Below are 19,223 nucleotides of genomic sequence, written 5' to 3' on the forward strand. Positions count from 1 at the left end.
CACCCAGTCCTAGCGCCAGACAGCTGACTTTGGCTGGAGCCCAACCATAACTGTCAAGGACAACCCAGCTCTTAAGATTACACCTCAACGAATAAGACACCAGCTGGCTCTCAAGAGAAACCACACCAGGGAAAGGCCAGGAGTAACACTACATGCCATTCAGTGATGCTACTGCCAAAGAAACACAAACCAAGTGGAAAGCTCATTGTAGGTTCATTCAGTAGGTTGCCTTTATTTTTACAGTATTGACTAGAAACAGGCCATCTGGATGAAACAGGTTGACATTTGAAGACCTGGCATAGTAACTTTTTTTTTTTGAAATGGGAATGACATTCTGGAGGGGAAAATAGAAACAAACAAAACGATTTCTCCAGTACAACTAGCACAAACATACTAGTTGGTCCCTATAAATAAGGCGGAATTTGACAGTCCTTCCAAATGTACAAGTTATGTTACAGTTTAAACATTTATGGGGAGACATCTAAAAACAGTTTAGAGGACCTTCTTCAACTCATCGTACAAGACCAGCACAAAGGCACCACCCATGCCTCGGAGAACATTGGACCAGGCTCCTTTGAAGAAGGCCTTGCCGCCCTCATCCTTCGCAATCTTCTTCCAACAGTCAATGGTGCCAGTGTACATAATGTCACCTGCAAAACAAAAGCAACACAGGTCATGCCTTGGCTGAATGTTACTCACAAGCAGTTGCCCACTGTTGGTGGATAGCATGACAGTGAATACATAACTTGAAACAAAAATACAGACAACTGTTCAAAAGTTGACAATTACCTCCTTTACGTCCAGACTGCATCATCATACGACGACGGACGGTATCGAAGGGGTAGGATGTAAGACCAGCGACTGCAGTCACAGACTGAGCGATGGCCCAGCTGACCAAGATGCTTGCGTTCTTGGGATCTGGCAGCATGCCTACAGAGAAATCAAGCAGATTAAAACAGGCTTTAAGATTTGTGAAATAAACACACACTTGCAGTGCTTCTCAGACATGAGGATTGAGGCCTGTGCGCAGAGCAGTCCATGGACTCACCCTTGGCTGTGTCATAGACGCCAAAGTAAGATGCTCTGTAGATTATGATGCCCTGGACCGACACGGAGAATCCCTGGTACAGGCCCTTCAGACCGTCAGCCTTGTAGATCTTCTTCAAGCAGTCGCCCAGGCCGTTGAACTCACGCCCAGCACCGGCCTTGCCAACATCAGCAGCCAGTCGGGTTCTGGCAAAGTCGAGGGGGTACACAAAACACAGCGAGGTAGCGCCAGCAGCACCGCCAGAGGCCAGGTTACCAGCGAAGTACCTCCAGAACTGTTTCTTGTCCACGCCATCCAGGAAGATTTGCTTGTATTTGTCCTTGAATGCAAAGTTGAGAGCCTGGGTGGGGAAGTATCTGATGACATTGGCCAAGTTGCCTCTCCAGAACGACAGGAAGCCCTGCTCCTTGGGGATACGGACGACGCAATCCATGATACCCTTGTACTGCTTGTCAACGGTGATCTGTTTGCTAGCATGTTGCACCTGTATTCACAAACACATCAAAAGCCAACGCTCAGTCTTCATACAATATTTTTGATAAGAAAAGGAAACAGCAGTTTAATGACAAAGATACAGAGGACAAGGCCTACCTTTATCAATAAAAGTGGAACAGGTGTGCTTCAAACATTCAATGTCCTTAGCCAACTAGGTCAACTAAATAAGTCAACACCCCTAACAATACCATTCATAGTAATTAAATGTTGGCAACATTGTGGATACACGGCTAATAGTAGCTAAAATCATGTAGACAAGAAGCAAGCTAGGTAACGTTGTCCATCAGCACCAAGCACTTTGCCTTTCCACATTCCATTCAGCATAAGGACGCGCCTCCTCAGCACTAGAGTGGTTCTCGCTAGGCCTCAGCTAAACACAGGATGAAGCCTCCCCTTGCTACGACCTTGGCAACTTCTCGGGCCTAGTAACTGCAAGTTACGTAATTTGATGACGGAGGACACAACGATGTTCAATGTCCAAGCTAGCTCGTGAACAAATAACTAGTAAGTAGGAATGCCAATAAGCATAACACATATCTTTAAAAACTCAACGTTACGTGGTTGCATAATAACGTTTGTCATTTGCAGCAAGCAAAATAGTTAACGTTAGCCAAATACCCAGACAAGACAGACACCGGTTTGCTGCTGAACTGACAGTCCCAAAATGAACCAAAATGGACGAGTCACTCGCATCTTTTCAACCTTGCAAGGCACCAATGACATTAGCTAAGTTACAGAAGCTAGTTAGCTAGGTAACCCAAGTATATATATATTTTTTTAAAGATAAACTAAATGTTATGTACGAGAGTTACGTTAGTAACTTAGCCAGGTAGTACCAAACGAATCCCTTTCATCGGTGTTAACGTTATAGTACTGTACTATAGCTAAAGTTAATTTCTGAAAAGCCAGTCAAACTTACCTGAAGCAGAAGCTTGATTCTTTCAATAGGAGCTACAGCTGTTTTGGAGATGGCAGCGGAAATACCACCAGCCAAGAAGTCCTTAGCGAACGAGACGACGGTCTCATTCATTTTTGTGTTGTTATCGGGGACGTTGATACACGGAAACCTTCCCGCTCAACCAAAGACTGCTGAGGTATGCCGGCTCAGTCGAAATGGCCGATACGTTTAGTTGAGAGCGGATTTAATACCACTGTGTTCGCGAGACAAAGAGGAAGCTGAAAGGCGGCATGCCATTGGTGCGCTGGTGGATTTAGTGGGCGGAGACGATGTTTTTATGAACGTCCCCTGGCCTGAGAAATTTGTCCTGCCTTCATGAATTTAACTGTGTTGTTGGCCTGTGTCCAAGAGTATTTCTTTCTTTCAAAATAAACATTTAATTAATATCATACATGAAAGACTGGCCTATAATATTAAATGTGATAACATTAAAGTTATCCAAGGTTTAAATAGCTAATTTTGAGTTGTCATTCAATAGGTTGCTGGCTAAGTAGGCCTACATGGTTGTGAATGACATTTGACACACCTTGATTATGCCTTACCAACCAAGCTTTTGGTTGGTGAGTTCTGGACCCAAGGTCATGTGAAAAGCATGGAAGCTTGGAGTAGCTGAAACAGACAGAAGAGGAAGGCTGCGTTTACACAGGCAGCCCAATTCTGATATTTTTTTTCCACTAATTGGTCCTTTGAACAATCAGATCAGATTTGATTGGTTAAAAGTCAAATTAGTGGAAAAAATATCAGAATTGGGCTGCGTGTGTAAACGCAGCCTGAGTATACTAGACCCAGCTGCAATGGCATCGGTGCCTATGGGAGAGCCACCCCCCTAAAGTGGCCTGAGTGATCCATCATCTTTGGCTGAAACTCCTGTATACTCTTGAGTTAATGATCAGCTGTGAGAGGGTGCTTACATATAGGGGGAAAAAGGTCATCCCATTCACTACCAGGTTAAAATGTCCTTGACTCTGCATTTCCTCACAATATCTATTTATATATTTCTTAATTGCATTCTTTTACTTTTAGATATGTGTATTGTTAGATAATACTGCACTGTTGGAGCTAGGAACACAAGCATTTTGCTACACCCACAATAGCATCTGCTAAATATGTGTATGTGACCAATAAAATTTGATTTGATATAGAATTCCTTTTAGATTATATACCACGGTCAAGCAGATCTAATGATATTATAATTGATATAATTGGCATAATGATGTTATATTATTATGACAATGACAACTCATCTTAGTCTTACAATTAAGTGACAATAATGATAATCAGTCCTGTGATCAAACTTCCTTGGGGGGGAAAAAAGAATGCATCTTCTCCTCAAATATCCATTCAACAACCTACATCTTTTGGGAAAATAAAATGTTGCTGTCTTCCTTGTATGACATTGGCCTACTGTAGTAAGGTGGTAGTGGTGAGGTCAGCTGGGACTAGGGGAACTAGCAGATCAGGTTACAGTCACCAGACTAGGGGTTTCTCAGGGTGCACCGCTCAGAGCCTTTGAGATAGAACTCATGAAAGAACTACATGTGAACAATAAATCTTATCTGTATTCAACATTTCCATCAGAGACGTTCTTCTGAATGTCCTGCCAAATATGATGAGGGAGCAATTGCTCCATTCAGATCCTTTGTATAAGTACAAACAGCTGTGTTGTCATTCATACATACATTGTCAACTCATATTCAGGAAAGCCACACCGTGTTTAGCAAATTAATTTAATTCAAATACAATTTTATTCGTCACATTCTTCGTAAACAACAGGCGTAGACTTACAAACGTATTTAACCATGGCAAGGCGACTGGGAATATGGCAGAATACAAACAGAGTAATCATTCCCTCCGCAAGGCAATCAAACAAGAAAAATGTCAATATAGAAACAAAGTGGAGTCGCAATTCAACGGCTCAGACACAAGAAGTATGTAGCAGGGCCTACAGACAATCACGGACTACAAAAGGAAAACCAGCCACGTCGCGGACACCGACGTCTTGCTTCTAGACAAACTAAACACCTTCTTTGCCCGCTTTGAGGATAATACAGTGCCACCGACACGGCCCTCTACCAAGGACTGTGGGCTCTCCTATTCCGTGGCCGACGTGAGTAAGACATTTAAACGTGTTAACCCTCGCAGGGCTGCCGGCCCAGATCCCTATCCGCGTCCTCAGAGCATGCGCAGACCAATGACTATCACCCCGTAGCACTCACTTCTGTCATCATGAAGTGCTTTGAGAGACTAGTCAAGGATCATGTCACCTCCACCTTACCTGTCACCCTAGACCCACTTCAATTTGCTTACCACCCCAATAAGTCCAATCACCATCACACTGCCCTATCCCATCTGGACAAGAGTAATACCTATGTAAGAATGCTGTTCATTGACCATAGCTCAGCATTCAACACCATAGTACCCTCCAAGCTCATCATTAAGCTTGAGGCCCTGGTTCTCAACCCCACCCTGTGCAATTGGGTCCTGGACTTCCTGATGGGCCACCTCCAGGCGGTGAATGTTGGAAACATCTCCACTTCGCTGATCCTCAACACTGGGGCCCCACAAGGGTACGTGCTCAGCCCTCTCCTGTACTCCTTGTTCACCCATGACTGCGTGGCCATGCAAGCCTCCAAGTTAATCATTAAGTTTGCAGACGACAACAACAGTAGTAGGCTTGATTAACAACAACGATGAGACAGCCTACAGGGTGAAGGTGAGGGCTCTCGGAGTGTGGTGTCAGGAAAATAACCTCTCACTCAACGTCAACAAAACAAAGGAAATTATCGTGGACTTCAGGAAACAGTAGAGGGAGCACCCCCCTATCCACATCGAAGGGACAGCAGTGGAGAAGGTAGAACGTTTTAAGTTCCTCGGAGTACACATCAGACAAACAAATGGTCCACCCACACAGACAGTGTGGCGAAGAAGGCGCAACAGCGCCTCTTCAACCTCAGGAGGCTGAAGAAATTTGGCTTGTCACCTAAAACCCAGACAAACTTTTATAGATGCACAATTGAGAGCCTCCTGTCGGCTGCATCACCGTCTGGTACGGCAACTGCACCGCCCCCAACAACAGCAGGGCTCTCCAGAGGGTGGTGCGGTCTGCTCAACGCATCACCGGGGGCAAACTACCTGCCCTCTAGCATCCGATGTCACAGGAAGGCCAAAAAGATCATCAAGGACAACAACCACCCGAGCCACTGCCTGTTCACCCTGCTACCATCCAGAAGGTGAGGTCAGTACAGGTGCATCAAAGCTGGGACCGAGAGACTGAAAAACAGCTTCTATCTCAAGGCCATCTGACTGTTAAACAGCCATCACTAGCACACTGTCTACATACAGACTTGTAATCACTGGCCATTTCAATAAATGGAACACTAGTCACTTTAATAATGCCACTAATAATTTTACGTATTTTCGCTACACTCGCAATAGCATCTGCTAATCATATGTATGTGACCAATAAAATTTGAACAGTGAAATACATCCTTACGGGTCCTTCCCAACAATGCAGAGAAACAAGAGATAGAAAAGTAATAACACAATAATAAAAGTAATAATAAATACACAATGAGTAATGATAACTTGGCTATATACACGGGGTACCAGTATCGAGTCGATGTGCAGGGGTACGAGGTAATTGAGGTAGATATGTACATATCTAGGAATAAAGTGGCTAAGCAACAGGATGGTTAATAAAACAGTAACAGCAGCGTATGCGTTTATAATTTTGTTTTAAAAGTTAGTCCAAAAAGGGTCAACGCAGATAGATAAAGATGCACTACGTAGAAATCGCTCCACTTTTACCTGGTTGCTAATATTCAAAAAGTTTGCGACAAAACAAGCATTCATTGTGTTGAGAATCATTGTACCATTTAACTAGGCAAGTCAGTTAAGAACAAATTCTTATTTACAATGACAGCCTAGGAACAGTGGGTTAACTGCCTTGTTCAGGGGCAGAACGACAGATTTTCACCTCGTAAACTCAGAGATTCAATCTAGCAATCTTTCAGTTACTGGCCCAATGCTCTAACCACTAGGCTATCTGCCGCCCCATCTGAAATATCTTTTCCATAACCAAAAAGATTGTATTTTCAGATGATTGAAACTGGTGTACAAAACCAAAAGTAAAAGATACAAAAACAAAACTTAACGGGAAGCATAGAAATATCTCACATAGAGCAGGTCTACTGCTTCTTAGACTTGCTTTCAATGAGTATGACAGATCTATAACTCACATTTCTATGTGAATTTTGTGGGGTTGCCCAAAAAGTTTTATATTGTAGCTTTAACCAAATACCTACCCGAACTGACTATTTAGCAGTCATATGGCTTGGGGGTAGAAGCTGTTCAGGGTCCTGTTGGTTCCAGACTTGGTGCATTGGTACCGCTTGCCGTGCGGTAGCAGAGACAACAGTCTATGACTTGGGTGGCTTTGACAATTTTTAGGGCCTTCCTCTGACACCACCTGGTATAGAGGTCCTGGATGGCAGGGAGCTCGGCCCCAGTGATGTACTGGGCCGAACGCACTACCCTCTGCAGCGCCTTGCGGTCAGACGCCAAGCATTTACCATACCAAGCGGTGATGCAGCCAGTCAAGATGCTCTCAATGGTGCAGCTGTAGAACATTTTGAGGATCTGAGGGCCCATGCCAAATCGTTTCCACCTCCTGAGGGGGAAGAGGTGTTGTCAGGTGTGTGTGTGTGTGTGTGTGTGTGTGTGTGTGTGGACCATGATAGATCCTTAGTGATGTGGACACTGAGGAACTTGAAGCTCTTGACCTGCTCCACTACAACCCTGTCAATGTGGATGGGGGCGTGCTCGGCTCTCTGTTTTCCTGTGGTCCACGATCAGCTCCTTTGTCTTGGTGATGTTGAAGGAGAGATGTTGTCCTGGCACCACACTGCCAGTTCTCTGACCTCTTCCCTATAGGCTGTCTCATTGTGGTCGGTGATCAGGTCTACCACCATCGTGTCATCAGCAAACTTAATGATGGTGTTGGAGTGGTGCGCAGCCAAGCAGTCATTGGGTGAACAGGGAGTACAAGAGGGGACTAAGCACGCACTCCTGAGGGGCCCCCGTGTTGAGGGTCAGCATGGTGGATGAGTTGTTGTCTACCCTCACCACCTGGGGGTGGCCCGTCAGGAAGTCCAGGATCCAGTTTCAGATGGAGGTGTTCAGTCCCAGGGTCCTTAGTTTAGTGTCGAGGTGGGAGAGGGCAGTGTGGGGTGCAATATAGATTGCGTCATCGGTGGATCTGTTGGAAGTATGCGAATTGTAGTGGGTCCAGGGTGTCTGGGATGATAGTGTTGATGTGAGTCATGACCAGCCTTTAAAAGCATTTAATGTCTACAGATGTGAGTGCTATGGGGCAATAGTCATTTAGACAGGTTATCATGGCGCTCTTTGGCACAGAGACTATGGTGGTCTGCTTGAAACATGTAGGTATTACAGACTGGGCCAAGGAGAAGTTGAAACTTTCAGTGAAGACACTTGCCACCTGGTCAGTGCATGCTCTGAGTGTGTCCTGGTAAGCTGTCTGGCCCTGTGGCCTTGTGAATGTTAACCTGTTTAAAAGTCTTACATCGACTACGGAGAATGTGATCACACAGTCATCCGAAACAGCTGGTGCTCTCATGCATGGTTCAGTGTTGCTTGCGAGCATAGAAGGCATTTAGCTCATCTGGTAAGCTCACCTCACTGGGCAGTTCGTGGCTGGGTTTCCCTTTGTAATCTGTGATACACTACAAAGTATGTGGACACCTGCTAGTCGAAATTCTCATTTCCAAAATCATGGGCACTAATATGGAGTTGGTCCCCCCTTTGCTACTATAACAGCCTCCACTCTTCTGTGAAGGCTTTCCACTAGATGTTGGAACATTAATGCATGGTCTTGTTTCCATTCAGCCACAAGAGCTGAATGGCCTAGCTCGCAGTCGGCATTCCAATTCATCCCAAAGGTGTTCGATGGGGTTAAGGTCAGGGCTCTGTGCAGGCCAGTCAAGTTCTTCCACACAGATCTCAACAAATCACTTCTGGAGCTTGCTTTGTGCACAGGGGCATTGTCATGCTGAAACAGGAAAGGGCCTTCCCCAAACTGTAGCCACAAAGTTGGAAGCACAGAATCGACTATGTCATTGTATGCAGTAGCGTTAAGATTTCACTTCACTGGAGCGTTCTCCTGGCATCTGCCAAGCCCAGATTCATCTGTCTGAGTGCCAGACGGTGAAGTGTGATTCATCACTCCAGAGAACACGTTTCCACTGTTCCAGAGTGCAACGGCGGCGAGCTTTACACCACTCCAGCTGACGCTTGGCATTGTGCATGGTGATCTTAGGCTTGTGTGTGGCTGCTCGGCCATGGAAACCCATTTCATGAATCTCCCAACGAACTGGTTGCTTCCAGAGGCAGTTTGTTACTCGGTAGTGAGTGTTGCAACTGAGGACAGACAATTTTGTACACGCTTCAGCACTCGGCGGTCCCATTCTGTGGCTTACCACTTCGCGGCTAAGCCGTTGTTGCTCCTAGTCGTTTCCACTTCACAATAACAGCACTTACAGTTGACAAGTGCAGAAATTTGATGAACTGACTTGTTGGAAAGGTGGCATCCTATGACGGTGCCACGTTAAAAGTCACTCAGCTCTTCAGTAAGGCCATTCTGCTGCCAATGTTTGTCTATGAAGATTGTATGGATGTGTGCTCAATTTTATACACCTGTCAGGTGTGGCTGAAACAGCCGAATCCACTAATTTGAAGGGGTGTCCACATACTTTTGTATATATAGTGTAGTTTTGTCAGGGTGCCCGCACATCAGCCTCTCTCGCGCCACCTCTTTCACTTCTCTAATTGTGCGTTGATGTACAGTACAAATATCAGCCATTACAATGACTGTTCAAGTACATTTCACTTCAATGATTCTGAATCATCTCAATCTAAAACAGAGATTTGCATTGTTTCATCAATCCAATGTATTACATACCGTAAACTTAATTCTCAGTGACATTGGTGTGCTTCAGTTACAATCGTATTGCTAGATTCACAACACAATGATACATACAGTATGTGCTATGAAAGTTAGTGACTGATTAGTGGCTAGGACACAATCAGATCCTTTGGGTGAATAACTACCACGCATAATTAAAACAGTCAGTGAAATAAGCCTTATAATAAATAAGGAAACTTTAAGGCATATAAATATGATATACCCAAGTCTGTTAAAATAGCCATGACGTTAATTGGCATTAATAAGCTAATTCCATCTTATAACAGGTTTGTGCTTTGTGTTCCTCTTCATGACCTTTACGTAAGGCCGAACATATTACACAGGAGGTTGGTGGCACCTTAATTGGGGAAGACGAGCTCCTGGTAATGGCTGGAGCGGAATGAGTGGAATAGTATCAAATACTGTCAAACTGTATAACAACATTAGAAAATACCATAACCTTGCTCTGAACAAAACAGTAAAAAACTAAATCCATGTGTCAAGTATAAAAGTGCAATTCCTATGATTGCATTGCAACTTTAAAAAAACAATACAGCATGATTCGTCTATCAATGGATCTACCTCTGATTCTGAAATGGTTGCTAATTCACAAACAAAAAGCTGTAAAAGACCTGACATCAACCAAATTGTCATCTTCAAAGTATTGCATTCCAACAAATATTCCTGACTCTTTTTGATAGTTCAGACACTTTCCTATACCAATGGTCATCATCCCCTTCTGCAGGATTTGTTCCACCAGTTTCACCAGCGACTTCCTTGCTGTGACTGAAACTTCCTATTCTTCAGGTACCGTTTCACCTCCTCCACCTCAGTAGGCCCCATGCTCTGGTCCACGCCTGGTGCCAACTTATAGCTCAATGGAGACACAATGTACCCGTTGCGGTACAGACAGACCTGCTTGCACATCTCAAAGCAGCTGAAGAGAAGGCCAAAGTAGGGGACAATCTGAGGAGGACAAACAGATCAATTGCTTTTGAAAGGTCTCTATAAACTGTGAAGAGCTAGGTTAAAATCTGCCCTGGTAGTAGGACCTGGTTATGATCTTCTTGTCCACAAAGTACACAATTTACTTGGTAGACTGATCATGAGAGGAGATTTTAGATCAGTAAAAGAAACAACTCCACTGCCATCGTGAAAAGCCATTTGGGGATGAAAGATGAGAGCACTGCATGCTGTTCTAGGATCAGGCCCACATCTGCCAGCTTGTAATAACCCTGTTATAAATTACCCACAAAGCACATCTCTCTCAAGGTCCATCTCCCAAGTTCTGGGCCATTCTACTGTTTCACTCTGATATAAAAACAGCATTGGCTGTATATTACTATATCTATTACTGCACTATATCTACAGCAGACAAGACTGAGGAGGACTGGTAGAGGGTTGGGGGTAGAGCACAATAAATCATTACAGTAATAGGCTAATGTATAAAAAAAAAAATGGGAACATGACTTAGGTGGTCCTACCTTGACCATGTTGGCTGTGATGCCACTCCACAGTGTCAGGATGCCCTTGTTTCTGATCACCTGCCTGAAGCAGTCCAACATTCCAGTGAAGTGGATATCAGCGCCGCCATAATGGGGGAGCTGAGGGTTCTGGGCCTGGCGAGAGAAAGAGAGGACGACAAACATTCCTGATTAGATGAGTTATGACACTCCATTATGTAATGAGAGATTTCCAGTTACTAGGAAAGTGACCCTAGAGAGCACCAGTATAAAATAAATGCATTTAGGATAAATGAATGACAGATATTTGGGACAAACTCATAAGCGTGTGATCCAAGTAGTGACCCACATGAAAACAATACTATGGTCTAAATGCTGTAGTATTACTATATTTTTATACTATATTATTTACTGTAGTGTTTTTGCGGACATGACTGTAGTATACTGTATTATTTACTGTAGTGTTTTTGCAGACATGACTGCAGTATAACGAATGGTGCTGAGATGTATAGCTAAGACTGCACTCAACAAACTACAGTTGAAGTCAGAAGTTTACATACACTAAGTTGACTGTGCCTTAGAAGCTTTAGAAACTTCTGATAGGCTAATTAACATCATTTGGGTCAATTGGAGGTGTACCTGTGGATGTATTTCAAGGCCTACCTCCAAACTCAGTGTCTCTTTGCTTGACAACATGGGAAAATTTGGTCCCAAATTTCCAAACGCCTGAAGGTACCACATTCATCTGTACAAACAATAGTATGCAAGTATAAACACCATGGGACCACGCAGCTGTCATACCGCTCAGGAAGGAGACGCGTTCTGTCTCCTAGAGATGAATGTACTTTGGTGCGAAAAGTGCAAATCAATCCCAGAACAGCAGCAAAGAACCTTGTGAAGATGCTGGAGGAAACAGGTACAAAAGTATCTATATCCACAGTAAAACGAGTCCTATATCGACATAACCTGAAAGGCCGCTCAGCAAGGAAGAAGCCACTGCTCCAAAACCGCCATAAAAAAGCCAGACTACAGTTTGCAACTGCACATGGGTGTCAAAGATTGTACTTTTTAGAGAAATGTCCCCTGGTCTGATGAAACAAAAATAGAACTGTTTGGCCGTGATGACCATCATTATATTTGGAGGAAAAAGGGAAGCTTGTGGAAGGCTACTCGAAACGTTTGACCCAAGTTAAACAATTTAAAGGCAATGCTACCAAATACTAACTGAGTGCATGTAAACTTCTGACCCACTGGGAATGTGATGAAAGAAATTAAAGCTGAAATAAAATCTCTCTACTATTATTCTGACATTTCACATTCTTAAAATAAAGTGGTGATCCTAACTGGCCTAAAACATGGAATTTTTACTAGGATTAAATGTCAGGAATTGTGAAAAACGGAGTTTAAATGTATTTGGCTAAGGTGTATGTAAACTTCTGACTTCAACTGTATATAGGGCTGTAAGTCAACAAGAAAAAGCTCATCCAAAGGCAGCACTCCTAGTGGCTGGTGATTTTAATGCCGGAAAACTCAAATCCGTTTTGATCTAATTTCTGCATCGACAAAGCTATCTAGCAGTCCAATCGATCTAAAAATTCTAAAGAAAGCACTAAATGATGAGGGATACAAGTGTGTAGTATAGTATTCTACAGTATACTGGCGCAGCGGTCTAAGGCACTGGATCTCAGTGCAAGAGGCGTCACTACAGTCCCTGGTACGATTCCAGACTGTATCACACCCGACCGTGATTGGGAGTCCCATAGGGTGCCGTACAATTGGCCCAGCGTCGTCCGGGTTTGGCCGTCATTGTAAATAAGAATGTTCTTAACTGACTTCCCTAGTTAAATAAAAAAATAATGTACTATAGAATTCCATAGTAAGTAATATAGTAAACTGTAGTATTTTTTTTATGTGGGGAGAGAGACTATGGAATTAATGGAATGATTTTTATGAATGGAAATTCCTGACATTTACAATAATTGCTCAAACCAGGGATCTGTGCTACGGGACATTTGTAACTTGGATGTCACATGACTAGCTATATCCTGACTGCAGCACTGAAGTAATTCATTACAATGACTCTTCACTCAAAAATGGTATATATGTGAAACCAAATGAACTGAGCAAATGTGGGTGTGGTCTCAGTACTTTCACAGACAGGACGTCGGTATTTTACAAGTTCCAAAACAAACTGTAATTTCCTTTTGTCAAGCATGAACCACTCCACCTTGGAGGGCACTTTAATCCATGAGAATAACCATCCCCCAAAGACAACACACTTCCAGTCACGACAGGCTGAGTTTGTTAAGGAAATGCTATGTTACTGGCTGAAGAAACAAGAACTGCACCCATGCTTTAAGCTTCCTTCAAAGTATTTCCTTGTGGGTTGTGTCATCCGTTTCAAATTGAACTTCTTGTTTTGGCCCCCAAAAAATCTGATATACTTCTATACAAAACATGAACAAAATATATTTATTAATTCTGTGTGTCTAAAACTAGACAGAGAAAATTAAAGAGAGGTGCAGTTTGTTTTATGGCCTTCTCAATTGGAGTGACTGTGCTTGTCCACTGTGTGATAGCTGTCAGCTATATTTAGAGAACTTCTCTATAGCTCAGGCAGACCCTGAACAGCATTCACATTCTCAGCTGCTGCAGCACCTTGTGGTCGCTAATAATAAATTGATAAAAACGGATGTAGTATTCTGTCCTTCATAGAAGTCCTATTGAACCCTGTGTGTCCTCTCATACATACAGAGAAGGACATATGAGGGGAGACATGAACTCATACATCAGCCCAATGTATGGTATGTGCCAATAACTATGGTCAGTTATTGTAGTTAAAGTCTATGAAGATGTATTATTAGTCTTAGTTTAAACATTTATTTTTTGGCTATTTTCTAAGCTTGTATGTTGCATTTTGTTTAGAAAGTAGAAAAAACGCATCCAACCGTAGGCTACTTTATCAAGGGCAAGTGTTTTGCTGTGTAAGGACAAGTTATTTTACTACCGGTATGTACTTGTCAGAGGCACCGGTAAAAATGTGTACAAATGCACCACCATATGGCCGGATGTGGTATTACCAAACTCTTTGTGTCTCATAAAATGGCCCAATGAGTTGGGCGCACTTACCTGCATTTTCCTTTTCACAGTTTCAAAGGGGTAGGAGAGGGTTTGGGCCACTCCTGCGGCTATGCAGCCATTGATGAAGTTCTGTAGGGCAGTGAACCGGAATTGGGGCTCCCGCCACAGCTTGTCCAAGTTGATGTAGACTGCATAACAACCAATAGAGAAGGGAAATGCACCTGTTGCAGAATAGATCCACAGTTACTAGCTATGTCAACACTGCCCCATAGAAAAACTTATCATCATGATAGAAATATTCTCCGTTTGGCTGTTCCAAATTTCAAACAACAATGAAAGCTCTATAAGCTGTAAGAAATGTGTTTCACAAGTAAGCAGACTAGACAAACTTTATGTAGAGTGATACTATAAGTTATACTAAATCATTGTGTGGCTTTTCTTAGGAATATCTTTCTCCACATTTCTGTAGTATACAGACATAAGTGCGTACCTAGGATTGTGAGAGAGAAGCCCCTGTAGAGTGCTTGAAGGCCTTCGGTCTGGTATATCTTGGAAAGCGTGTGGACCACCCCCCTGTATGTAGGCTCTCTGCAGTTCTGAGCTATGAGGCGAGTCTCTGCCACCTCCAGAGGGTACGTGGCCAGCGCTGCACCTATACCAGCTAGCCCACCAGCAAAAATGGCCCTCCACTGAGAGACGTAGCCCAATTCATCCATGTGGAGGTGGACGATCCTGGAAAGTCAAGAACACAGAGGTCAATGTTTTGGATCTTAGGCTCATTTATAAAGATAATTACCTTAAATATATTTACTTTCATCATTGCGTACGTTATTCATGAGGCAAGTACAGCCAGTGAATATAGGTATTATTATGTCTTCAGGTTTTTCAAGATACTGCCAGAAATCCTAGTAGTAAGTAACTGCATGTTACATAACTGTAATAGACTGAGCATCTAATTCAAGAACAGTTCAAATGTATGTTTCATAGAGTAAACATACCATGCAAAGTAAACATGATATTCTCCATTGAGAATCCAAACCATACGTCCGAAAATTAAGATGGGTGTCGAAGTAGATCTGCAGTAAATCTCATCTGATATGTAATAAACAGCCATAAAGTCTGGCAAACTTGATTTAATAAATATTCACTTTGAGTCAAGAAAGGAGAGGTGCTGCCCTCTACTTGGAACCCCTGCGTGGAACACGATGTACATAACATTTCCCTGGGGCGCGGGGCAGGGTTCGTGTTTACCTGTGCCCATACACTGACGCGTTAGGTCTTACTGTCAGCGCTAGAATTAGAAAACACCATGTACCATATCGCCTCAGTTACCATGGTATGGTCGAATGGGAGTACAACAACCATAAACGTCGAGAAGTTAGACATGACTACTTCGGAGTTTGTTTGGATATGAAGTGACACCATACTCGGATGAGTTTTAAGAGCAGTCTGATTGGACAATGATAGAAGGCGTGTCTCACAAGATTCTTAGAAACAACGGAAGTGAATTGGATGGAAATGTGTGGCACTATCGTTAGCTAAACCAGTTCCGCTGACGACGTCTAAGTAATCATAATATGTATTTGCAAATATGTCAACCCAGTATAAAGACGTAGGGCATGTTTGGGACAAAAGGCAGTATCAGCCTGGTTGAATATAGCTAACTAGCATGGTAATTAAATGAACTATACTGCTAGCTAGCTGTAACGTTATAGCTAGCTAGTAGCAACCTAGCTACTTGTCTAAGATGAACGTTTTCATAAATGAGAAACAACACACCAAATTGCTTATTCACTCACTGTTTGTATGTTGCCAAATGGACGGCGCTGTAAGGAAACAGGCGGAGACAGGAGACGAGGTTCCCCTTCCAAAATCCTCGTATGCCTTCTTTCTGGTAGACAACAAGAAAGCTGTGGAGAAAGCCTTTTTTACAGTGAAATGTGCCCACTTGACTCTTGATTTTCACCACCTCCAGGGGCGACGTGACAGTTTTACTGAAAACTCCCGCAAAACCAACGCACATGAAGCCCTGAGAACTTGTCAGTCTGTCATCTTGTTTAACTGTTGCCATTATTACTCTCAATATGTATGTAACCAATTTTCCTCAGCCGATGCTGCTACCTAATCGGTAGGTCTGTAGGACCAGCAGCACATATTGTTTATCATCCGGTGTCCTGATTCCTGTCACGTTGCTCTGAGGGGAGGAGGTACTGAGTGCACTGGGCATGGGGACGTTTAAGGTTCTCTTTCCAGGAAAATGTTTGGCCCCTGGTGGCTATTAATGTATATATGTCGGCTAACTTTACTAGTGGTGCGCGGGTCAGCTGTTTGTTCACCCGCAATTGCTAATAACCAATCCGCAACTGCCTCAGTCTAAATCGATAGAATGACCATTCGCCCTTCATCCACCCAATATGAAATGACCCTAAACCCGCCAGCCCCGCGGCTATGCGCGTTATGAGTCAACCCGCACATCACTAACATCTCGCCTACTGTAGGACTACTTTACTATCTTGTATGATATAAAAATTCATGAAAACATGAGCACGTGGTAGTAGGTAAAAGTTAGCTGCCTGTAGTATGGCCATAAGATCTGGCAAGCCAAGAGGTTCATATATTTAATTTCTTAATAATAATTTAATGATGATTTAACCCTAAAAGCACATAATTTCAAAAACGTTTTTTTTTTATCCTTCTGAAGTTTTAGGACTTTGTCAAGCAACTAGTTACCAATCCCAAAAACATGTATCATGATTTAGTGTTAATATGGAGGAATTAAATAGAATATCTAGTTGTGCGTGCTAGTATGAAAATGTGCTAAAAATGTGGAATCAATAGTCAACTTTGTGATAAAAGCACCAACTTTGGCATAGAGATAGATTTATGTATCCTGGAAAGGTATACAGTGAGCTACAAAAGTATTTGGACAGGGACACATTTTTGGTTGTTTTGGCTCTGTACTCCAGCACTTTGGAAGTGATACAATGACTGTGAGGTTAAAGTGCAGACTGTTAGCTTTAATTTGAGGGTATTTAATTCCGTATCGGGTGAACCATTTAGAAATTACAGCACTTTTTGTAAATAGATAGACCCCCCATTTTAGGAGACCAAAAGTATTGAGACAAATTCAATTATATGTGTATTAAAGTAGTAAAAGGTTAAGTATTTGGTCCCATATTCATAGCACGCAATGACTACATCAACAACAACAACAAAACATTGTTGGATGCTTTGCTCTTTGTTTTGGTTGTGTTTCAGATTATTTTGTTCCCAATAGAAATGAATGGGTGGATTATCTTGGCCAAGGAGAAACGCTCATTAACAGGGATGTTAACAAATTTGTGCACAACATTTTAGAGAAATTAACTTTTTTTGTGCGTAGGGAACATTTCTAGGATTTTTTATTTCAGCTCATGAGACATGGGACCAACACTTTACATATGTTTGTTTAGTGTAGATGCAACTGGAACTGAGTTGATAGTCCATAGAATTCCATAGTTAGAGCTTAAAGTCTGATGTCACCGGCATCCATATCACCTAAATTGACCATATCGGTGGCCATTTTAGGTCGTACCCGGTATGTCAGATTAGCTCAATAGCCAATTTCGCAGCCTCTGAATGTCAAGACAGTACAATACTTTGAATGAATGACAGACACATTTTCATTACAAAGGGAAAGTGGGATACCTAGTCAGTTGTACAACTGAATGCCTTTAACTGAAATGTAAGTGGCGATGGATGAAATTGATCAAACTACAGTATATGTTATAAACAGGAAAAACATACAAAATGAAACATACATTTTTATATAAATGTGTGAAGATTTGAAAAATATATGCATATTTTGGGGAATTGAAACCATTTACTTGTGTTACAAAAGGTTAATTAATAAAATAACATCAGTTACTGTTTGACAGAATGGGTATTTTTGCCATAATTTCCAACTTGGAGTCAGAAATGTCCCCTGTTGTTGCTTTTAGGGGTCGAAATGTGTGCTTTTAGGGTTAAGTGATCCACAAACTCCATTGTTCACAGGATACAAATAAGATTCATGAAGGGGTTCAGTTTGCTAGTGACTAGTTATCACAGCCACAAAGTCATAAACCTCTCATATTTCTACAATGTATCTTCTTAATATGTGATTTTAAACCTAACGCTAACCTTTACCACACTGATAATCGTATTCCTAACCATAACCTTAAATTAAGACCAAAAAGCACATTATTGTTTTCAATCATTTCAAGATATAGCCAATTTCTATGGCTGTGGTAACTAGTGGAAAGCGTTCAGCTTCCACTTATGATCAATTCATGTACTTATTTAAAAGACCTCTAGGGGGTGGTCTAAACCCAGTAACCTTATGCAGTGGAACACTATGCAGTCGGTCACTTGCATCAGATTACAGGTTGCATGGTTCTACCCCCTGTCCCAAAAGCACAGCACCCTGTTGTTTGTTTTTGTCACAAGATGGCGCACTCAGAGCACACATGCCTATATAATAAGAGCTTTTTCTGGTGCCAGGAGGCCATTCCGAAAACTTCAGAAAATCCATGAGGTTATTAACAGTTTACTCTCATATATTCTGAGTATGGTATGCATTAATATAATATAGTACAGTATAGTTGACTGGTAACAATTTTGCTGTGGTGGTAGTTTTATGAATAATCCTCCCCTTGTGTATTGATCATGCATGTCATAGAAATACTTTCTACATTCATTATTATTTGGGTTTAGGTAGGAAAGCTTTCAATTAAAGGTGAAAAGTTCATGATTGACCAAGACATTCCCATTTTCATATTAAGTTGGAACCCTCTATACATTGGCCATACATATACCTCCACTTCTCCCTCATCTCTCTCTCTCCTATTTACCAACAGGGTCTTGTAGTTCCTTTCCTGTTAAGGCCCATGTTTGTTTTCTGCCTGTGTCTGCCTGTGTCCCCTGCTGGGCTGACAACCTCAGCTGCCTGTGAAGAGCCCACCTCCTGTCGGTGGCTGGGCCACTTGGCTCATTCACAAAGGCTACTGGAATAACAGAACCCTCCAGAGGAAATGACAGCCTGTTCAAAAGAGGTTTCTCCCCCTCTTGTTCCTCCTCGCTCTGCGTCTTCACCGGGGGTGGGGCAGGGTGTGGTTGGGTGGGTGGGTGAGGGGGAATACTGTTTACCACTAAATGCTGAGCTACTGATCTTGATGA

The 19,223-nt window shown here is 42.6% G+C and overlaps 2 protein-coding genes across 2 annotated transcripts; both read right to left on the reverse strand.

Moving 5' to 3' along the window:
• Window positions 1-205: 205 nt before the first annotated feature.
• Window positions 206-2,741, reverse strand: LOC106604721 (ADP/ATP translocase 2). The gene is made up of 4 exons (XM_014199665.3): window positions 2,463-2,741; window positions 1,049-1,532; window positions 790-930; window positions 206-650 (listed from the first exon to the last, which is right to left on the reverse strand). Exons 1-4 carry the CDS (start codon window positions 2,571-2,573, stop codon window positions 493-495), a joined length of 894 nt encoding a protein of 297 aa, XP_014055140.1. The 5' UTR covers window positions 2,574-2,741; the 3' UTR covers window positions 206-492.
• A 7,099-nt stretch (window positions 2,742-9,840) lies between these two features.
• On the reverse strand, window positions 9,841-16,225 carry LOC106604722 (solute carrier family 25 member 43). Its single transcript, XM_014199668.3, has 5 exons — window positions 15,827-16,225; window positions 14,518-14,759; window positions 14,076-14,248; window positions 10,968-11,102; window positions 9,841-10,449 (listed from the first exon to the last, which is right to left on the reverse strand). The coding sequence occupies exons 1-5, from the start codon at window positions 16,096-16,098 to the stop codon at window positions 10,246-10,248; spliced, it is 1,026 nt and encodes a 341-aa protein (XP_014055143.1). The 5' UTR covers window positions 16,099-16,225; the 3' UTR covers window positions 9,841-10,245.
• Between the last annotated feature and the right edge of the window lie 2,998 nt (window positions 16,226-19,223).

This window comes from Salmo salar, chromosome 05 (assembly GCF_965601325.2).
Source record: "Salmo salar chromosome 05, fSalSal1, whole genome shotgun sequence".
In the NCBI taxonomy this organism is placed as follows: Eukaryota; Metazoa; Chordata; class Actinopteri; order Salmoniformes; family Salmonidae; genus Salmo; species Salmo salar.

Excerpts from the sequence above, each read along its gene's own strand:
- LOC106604721 (XM_014199665.3), bottom strand. The coding sequence starts at position 2,573 with ATGAATGAGACCGTCGTCTCGTTCGCTAAGGACTTCTTGGCTGGTGGT. Across the intron at positions 1,533-2,462 it reads GAATCAAGCTTCTGCTTCAG|GTGCAACATGCTAGCAAACA; the intron begins GTAAGTTTGACT and ends TTGTGAATACAG. Across the intron at positions 651-789 it reads GCAGTCTGGACGTAAAGGAG|GTGACATTATGTACACTGGC; the intron begins GTAATTGTCAAC and ends TTTGTTTTGCAG.
- LOC106604722 (XM_014199668.3), bottom strand. The coding sequence starts at position 16,098 with ATGGCAACAGTTAAACAAGATGACAGACTGACAAGTTCTCAGGGCTTC. Across the intron at positions 14,760-15,826 it reads CATTTGGCAACATACAAACA|GATCGTCCACCTCCACATGG; the intron begins GTGAGTGAATAA and ends TTGACTTTCCAG. Across the intron at positions 14,249-14,517 it reads CTTCTCTCTCACAATCCTAG|GTGCATTTCCCTTCTCTATT; the intron begins GTACGCACTTAT and ends ATTCTGCAACAG.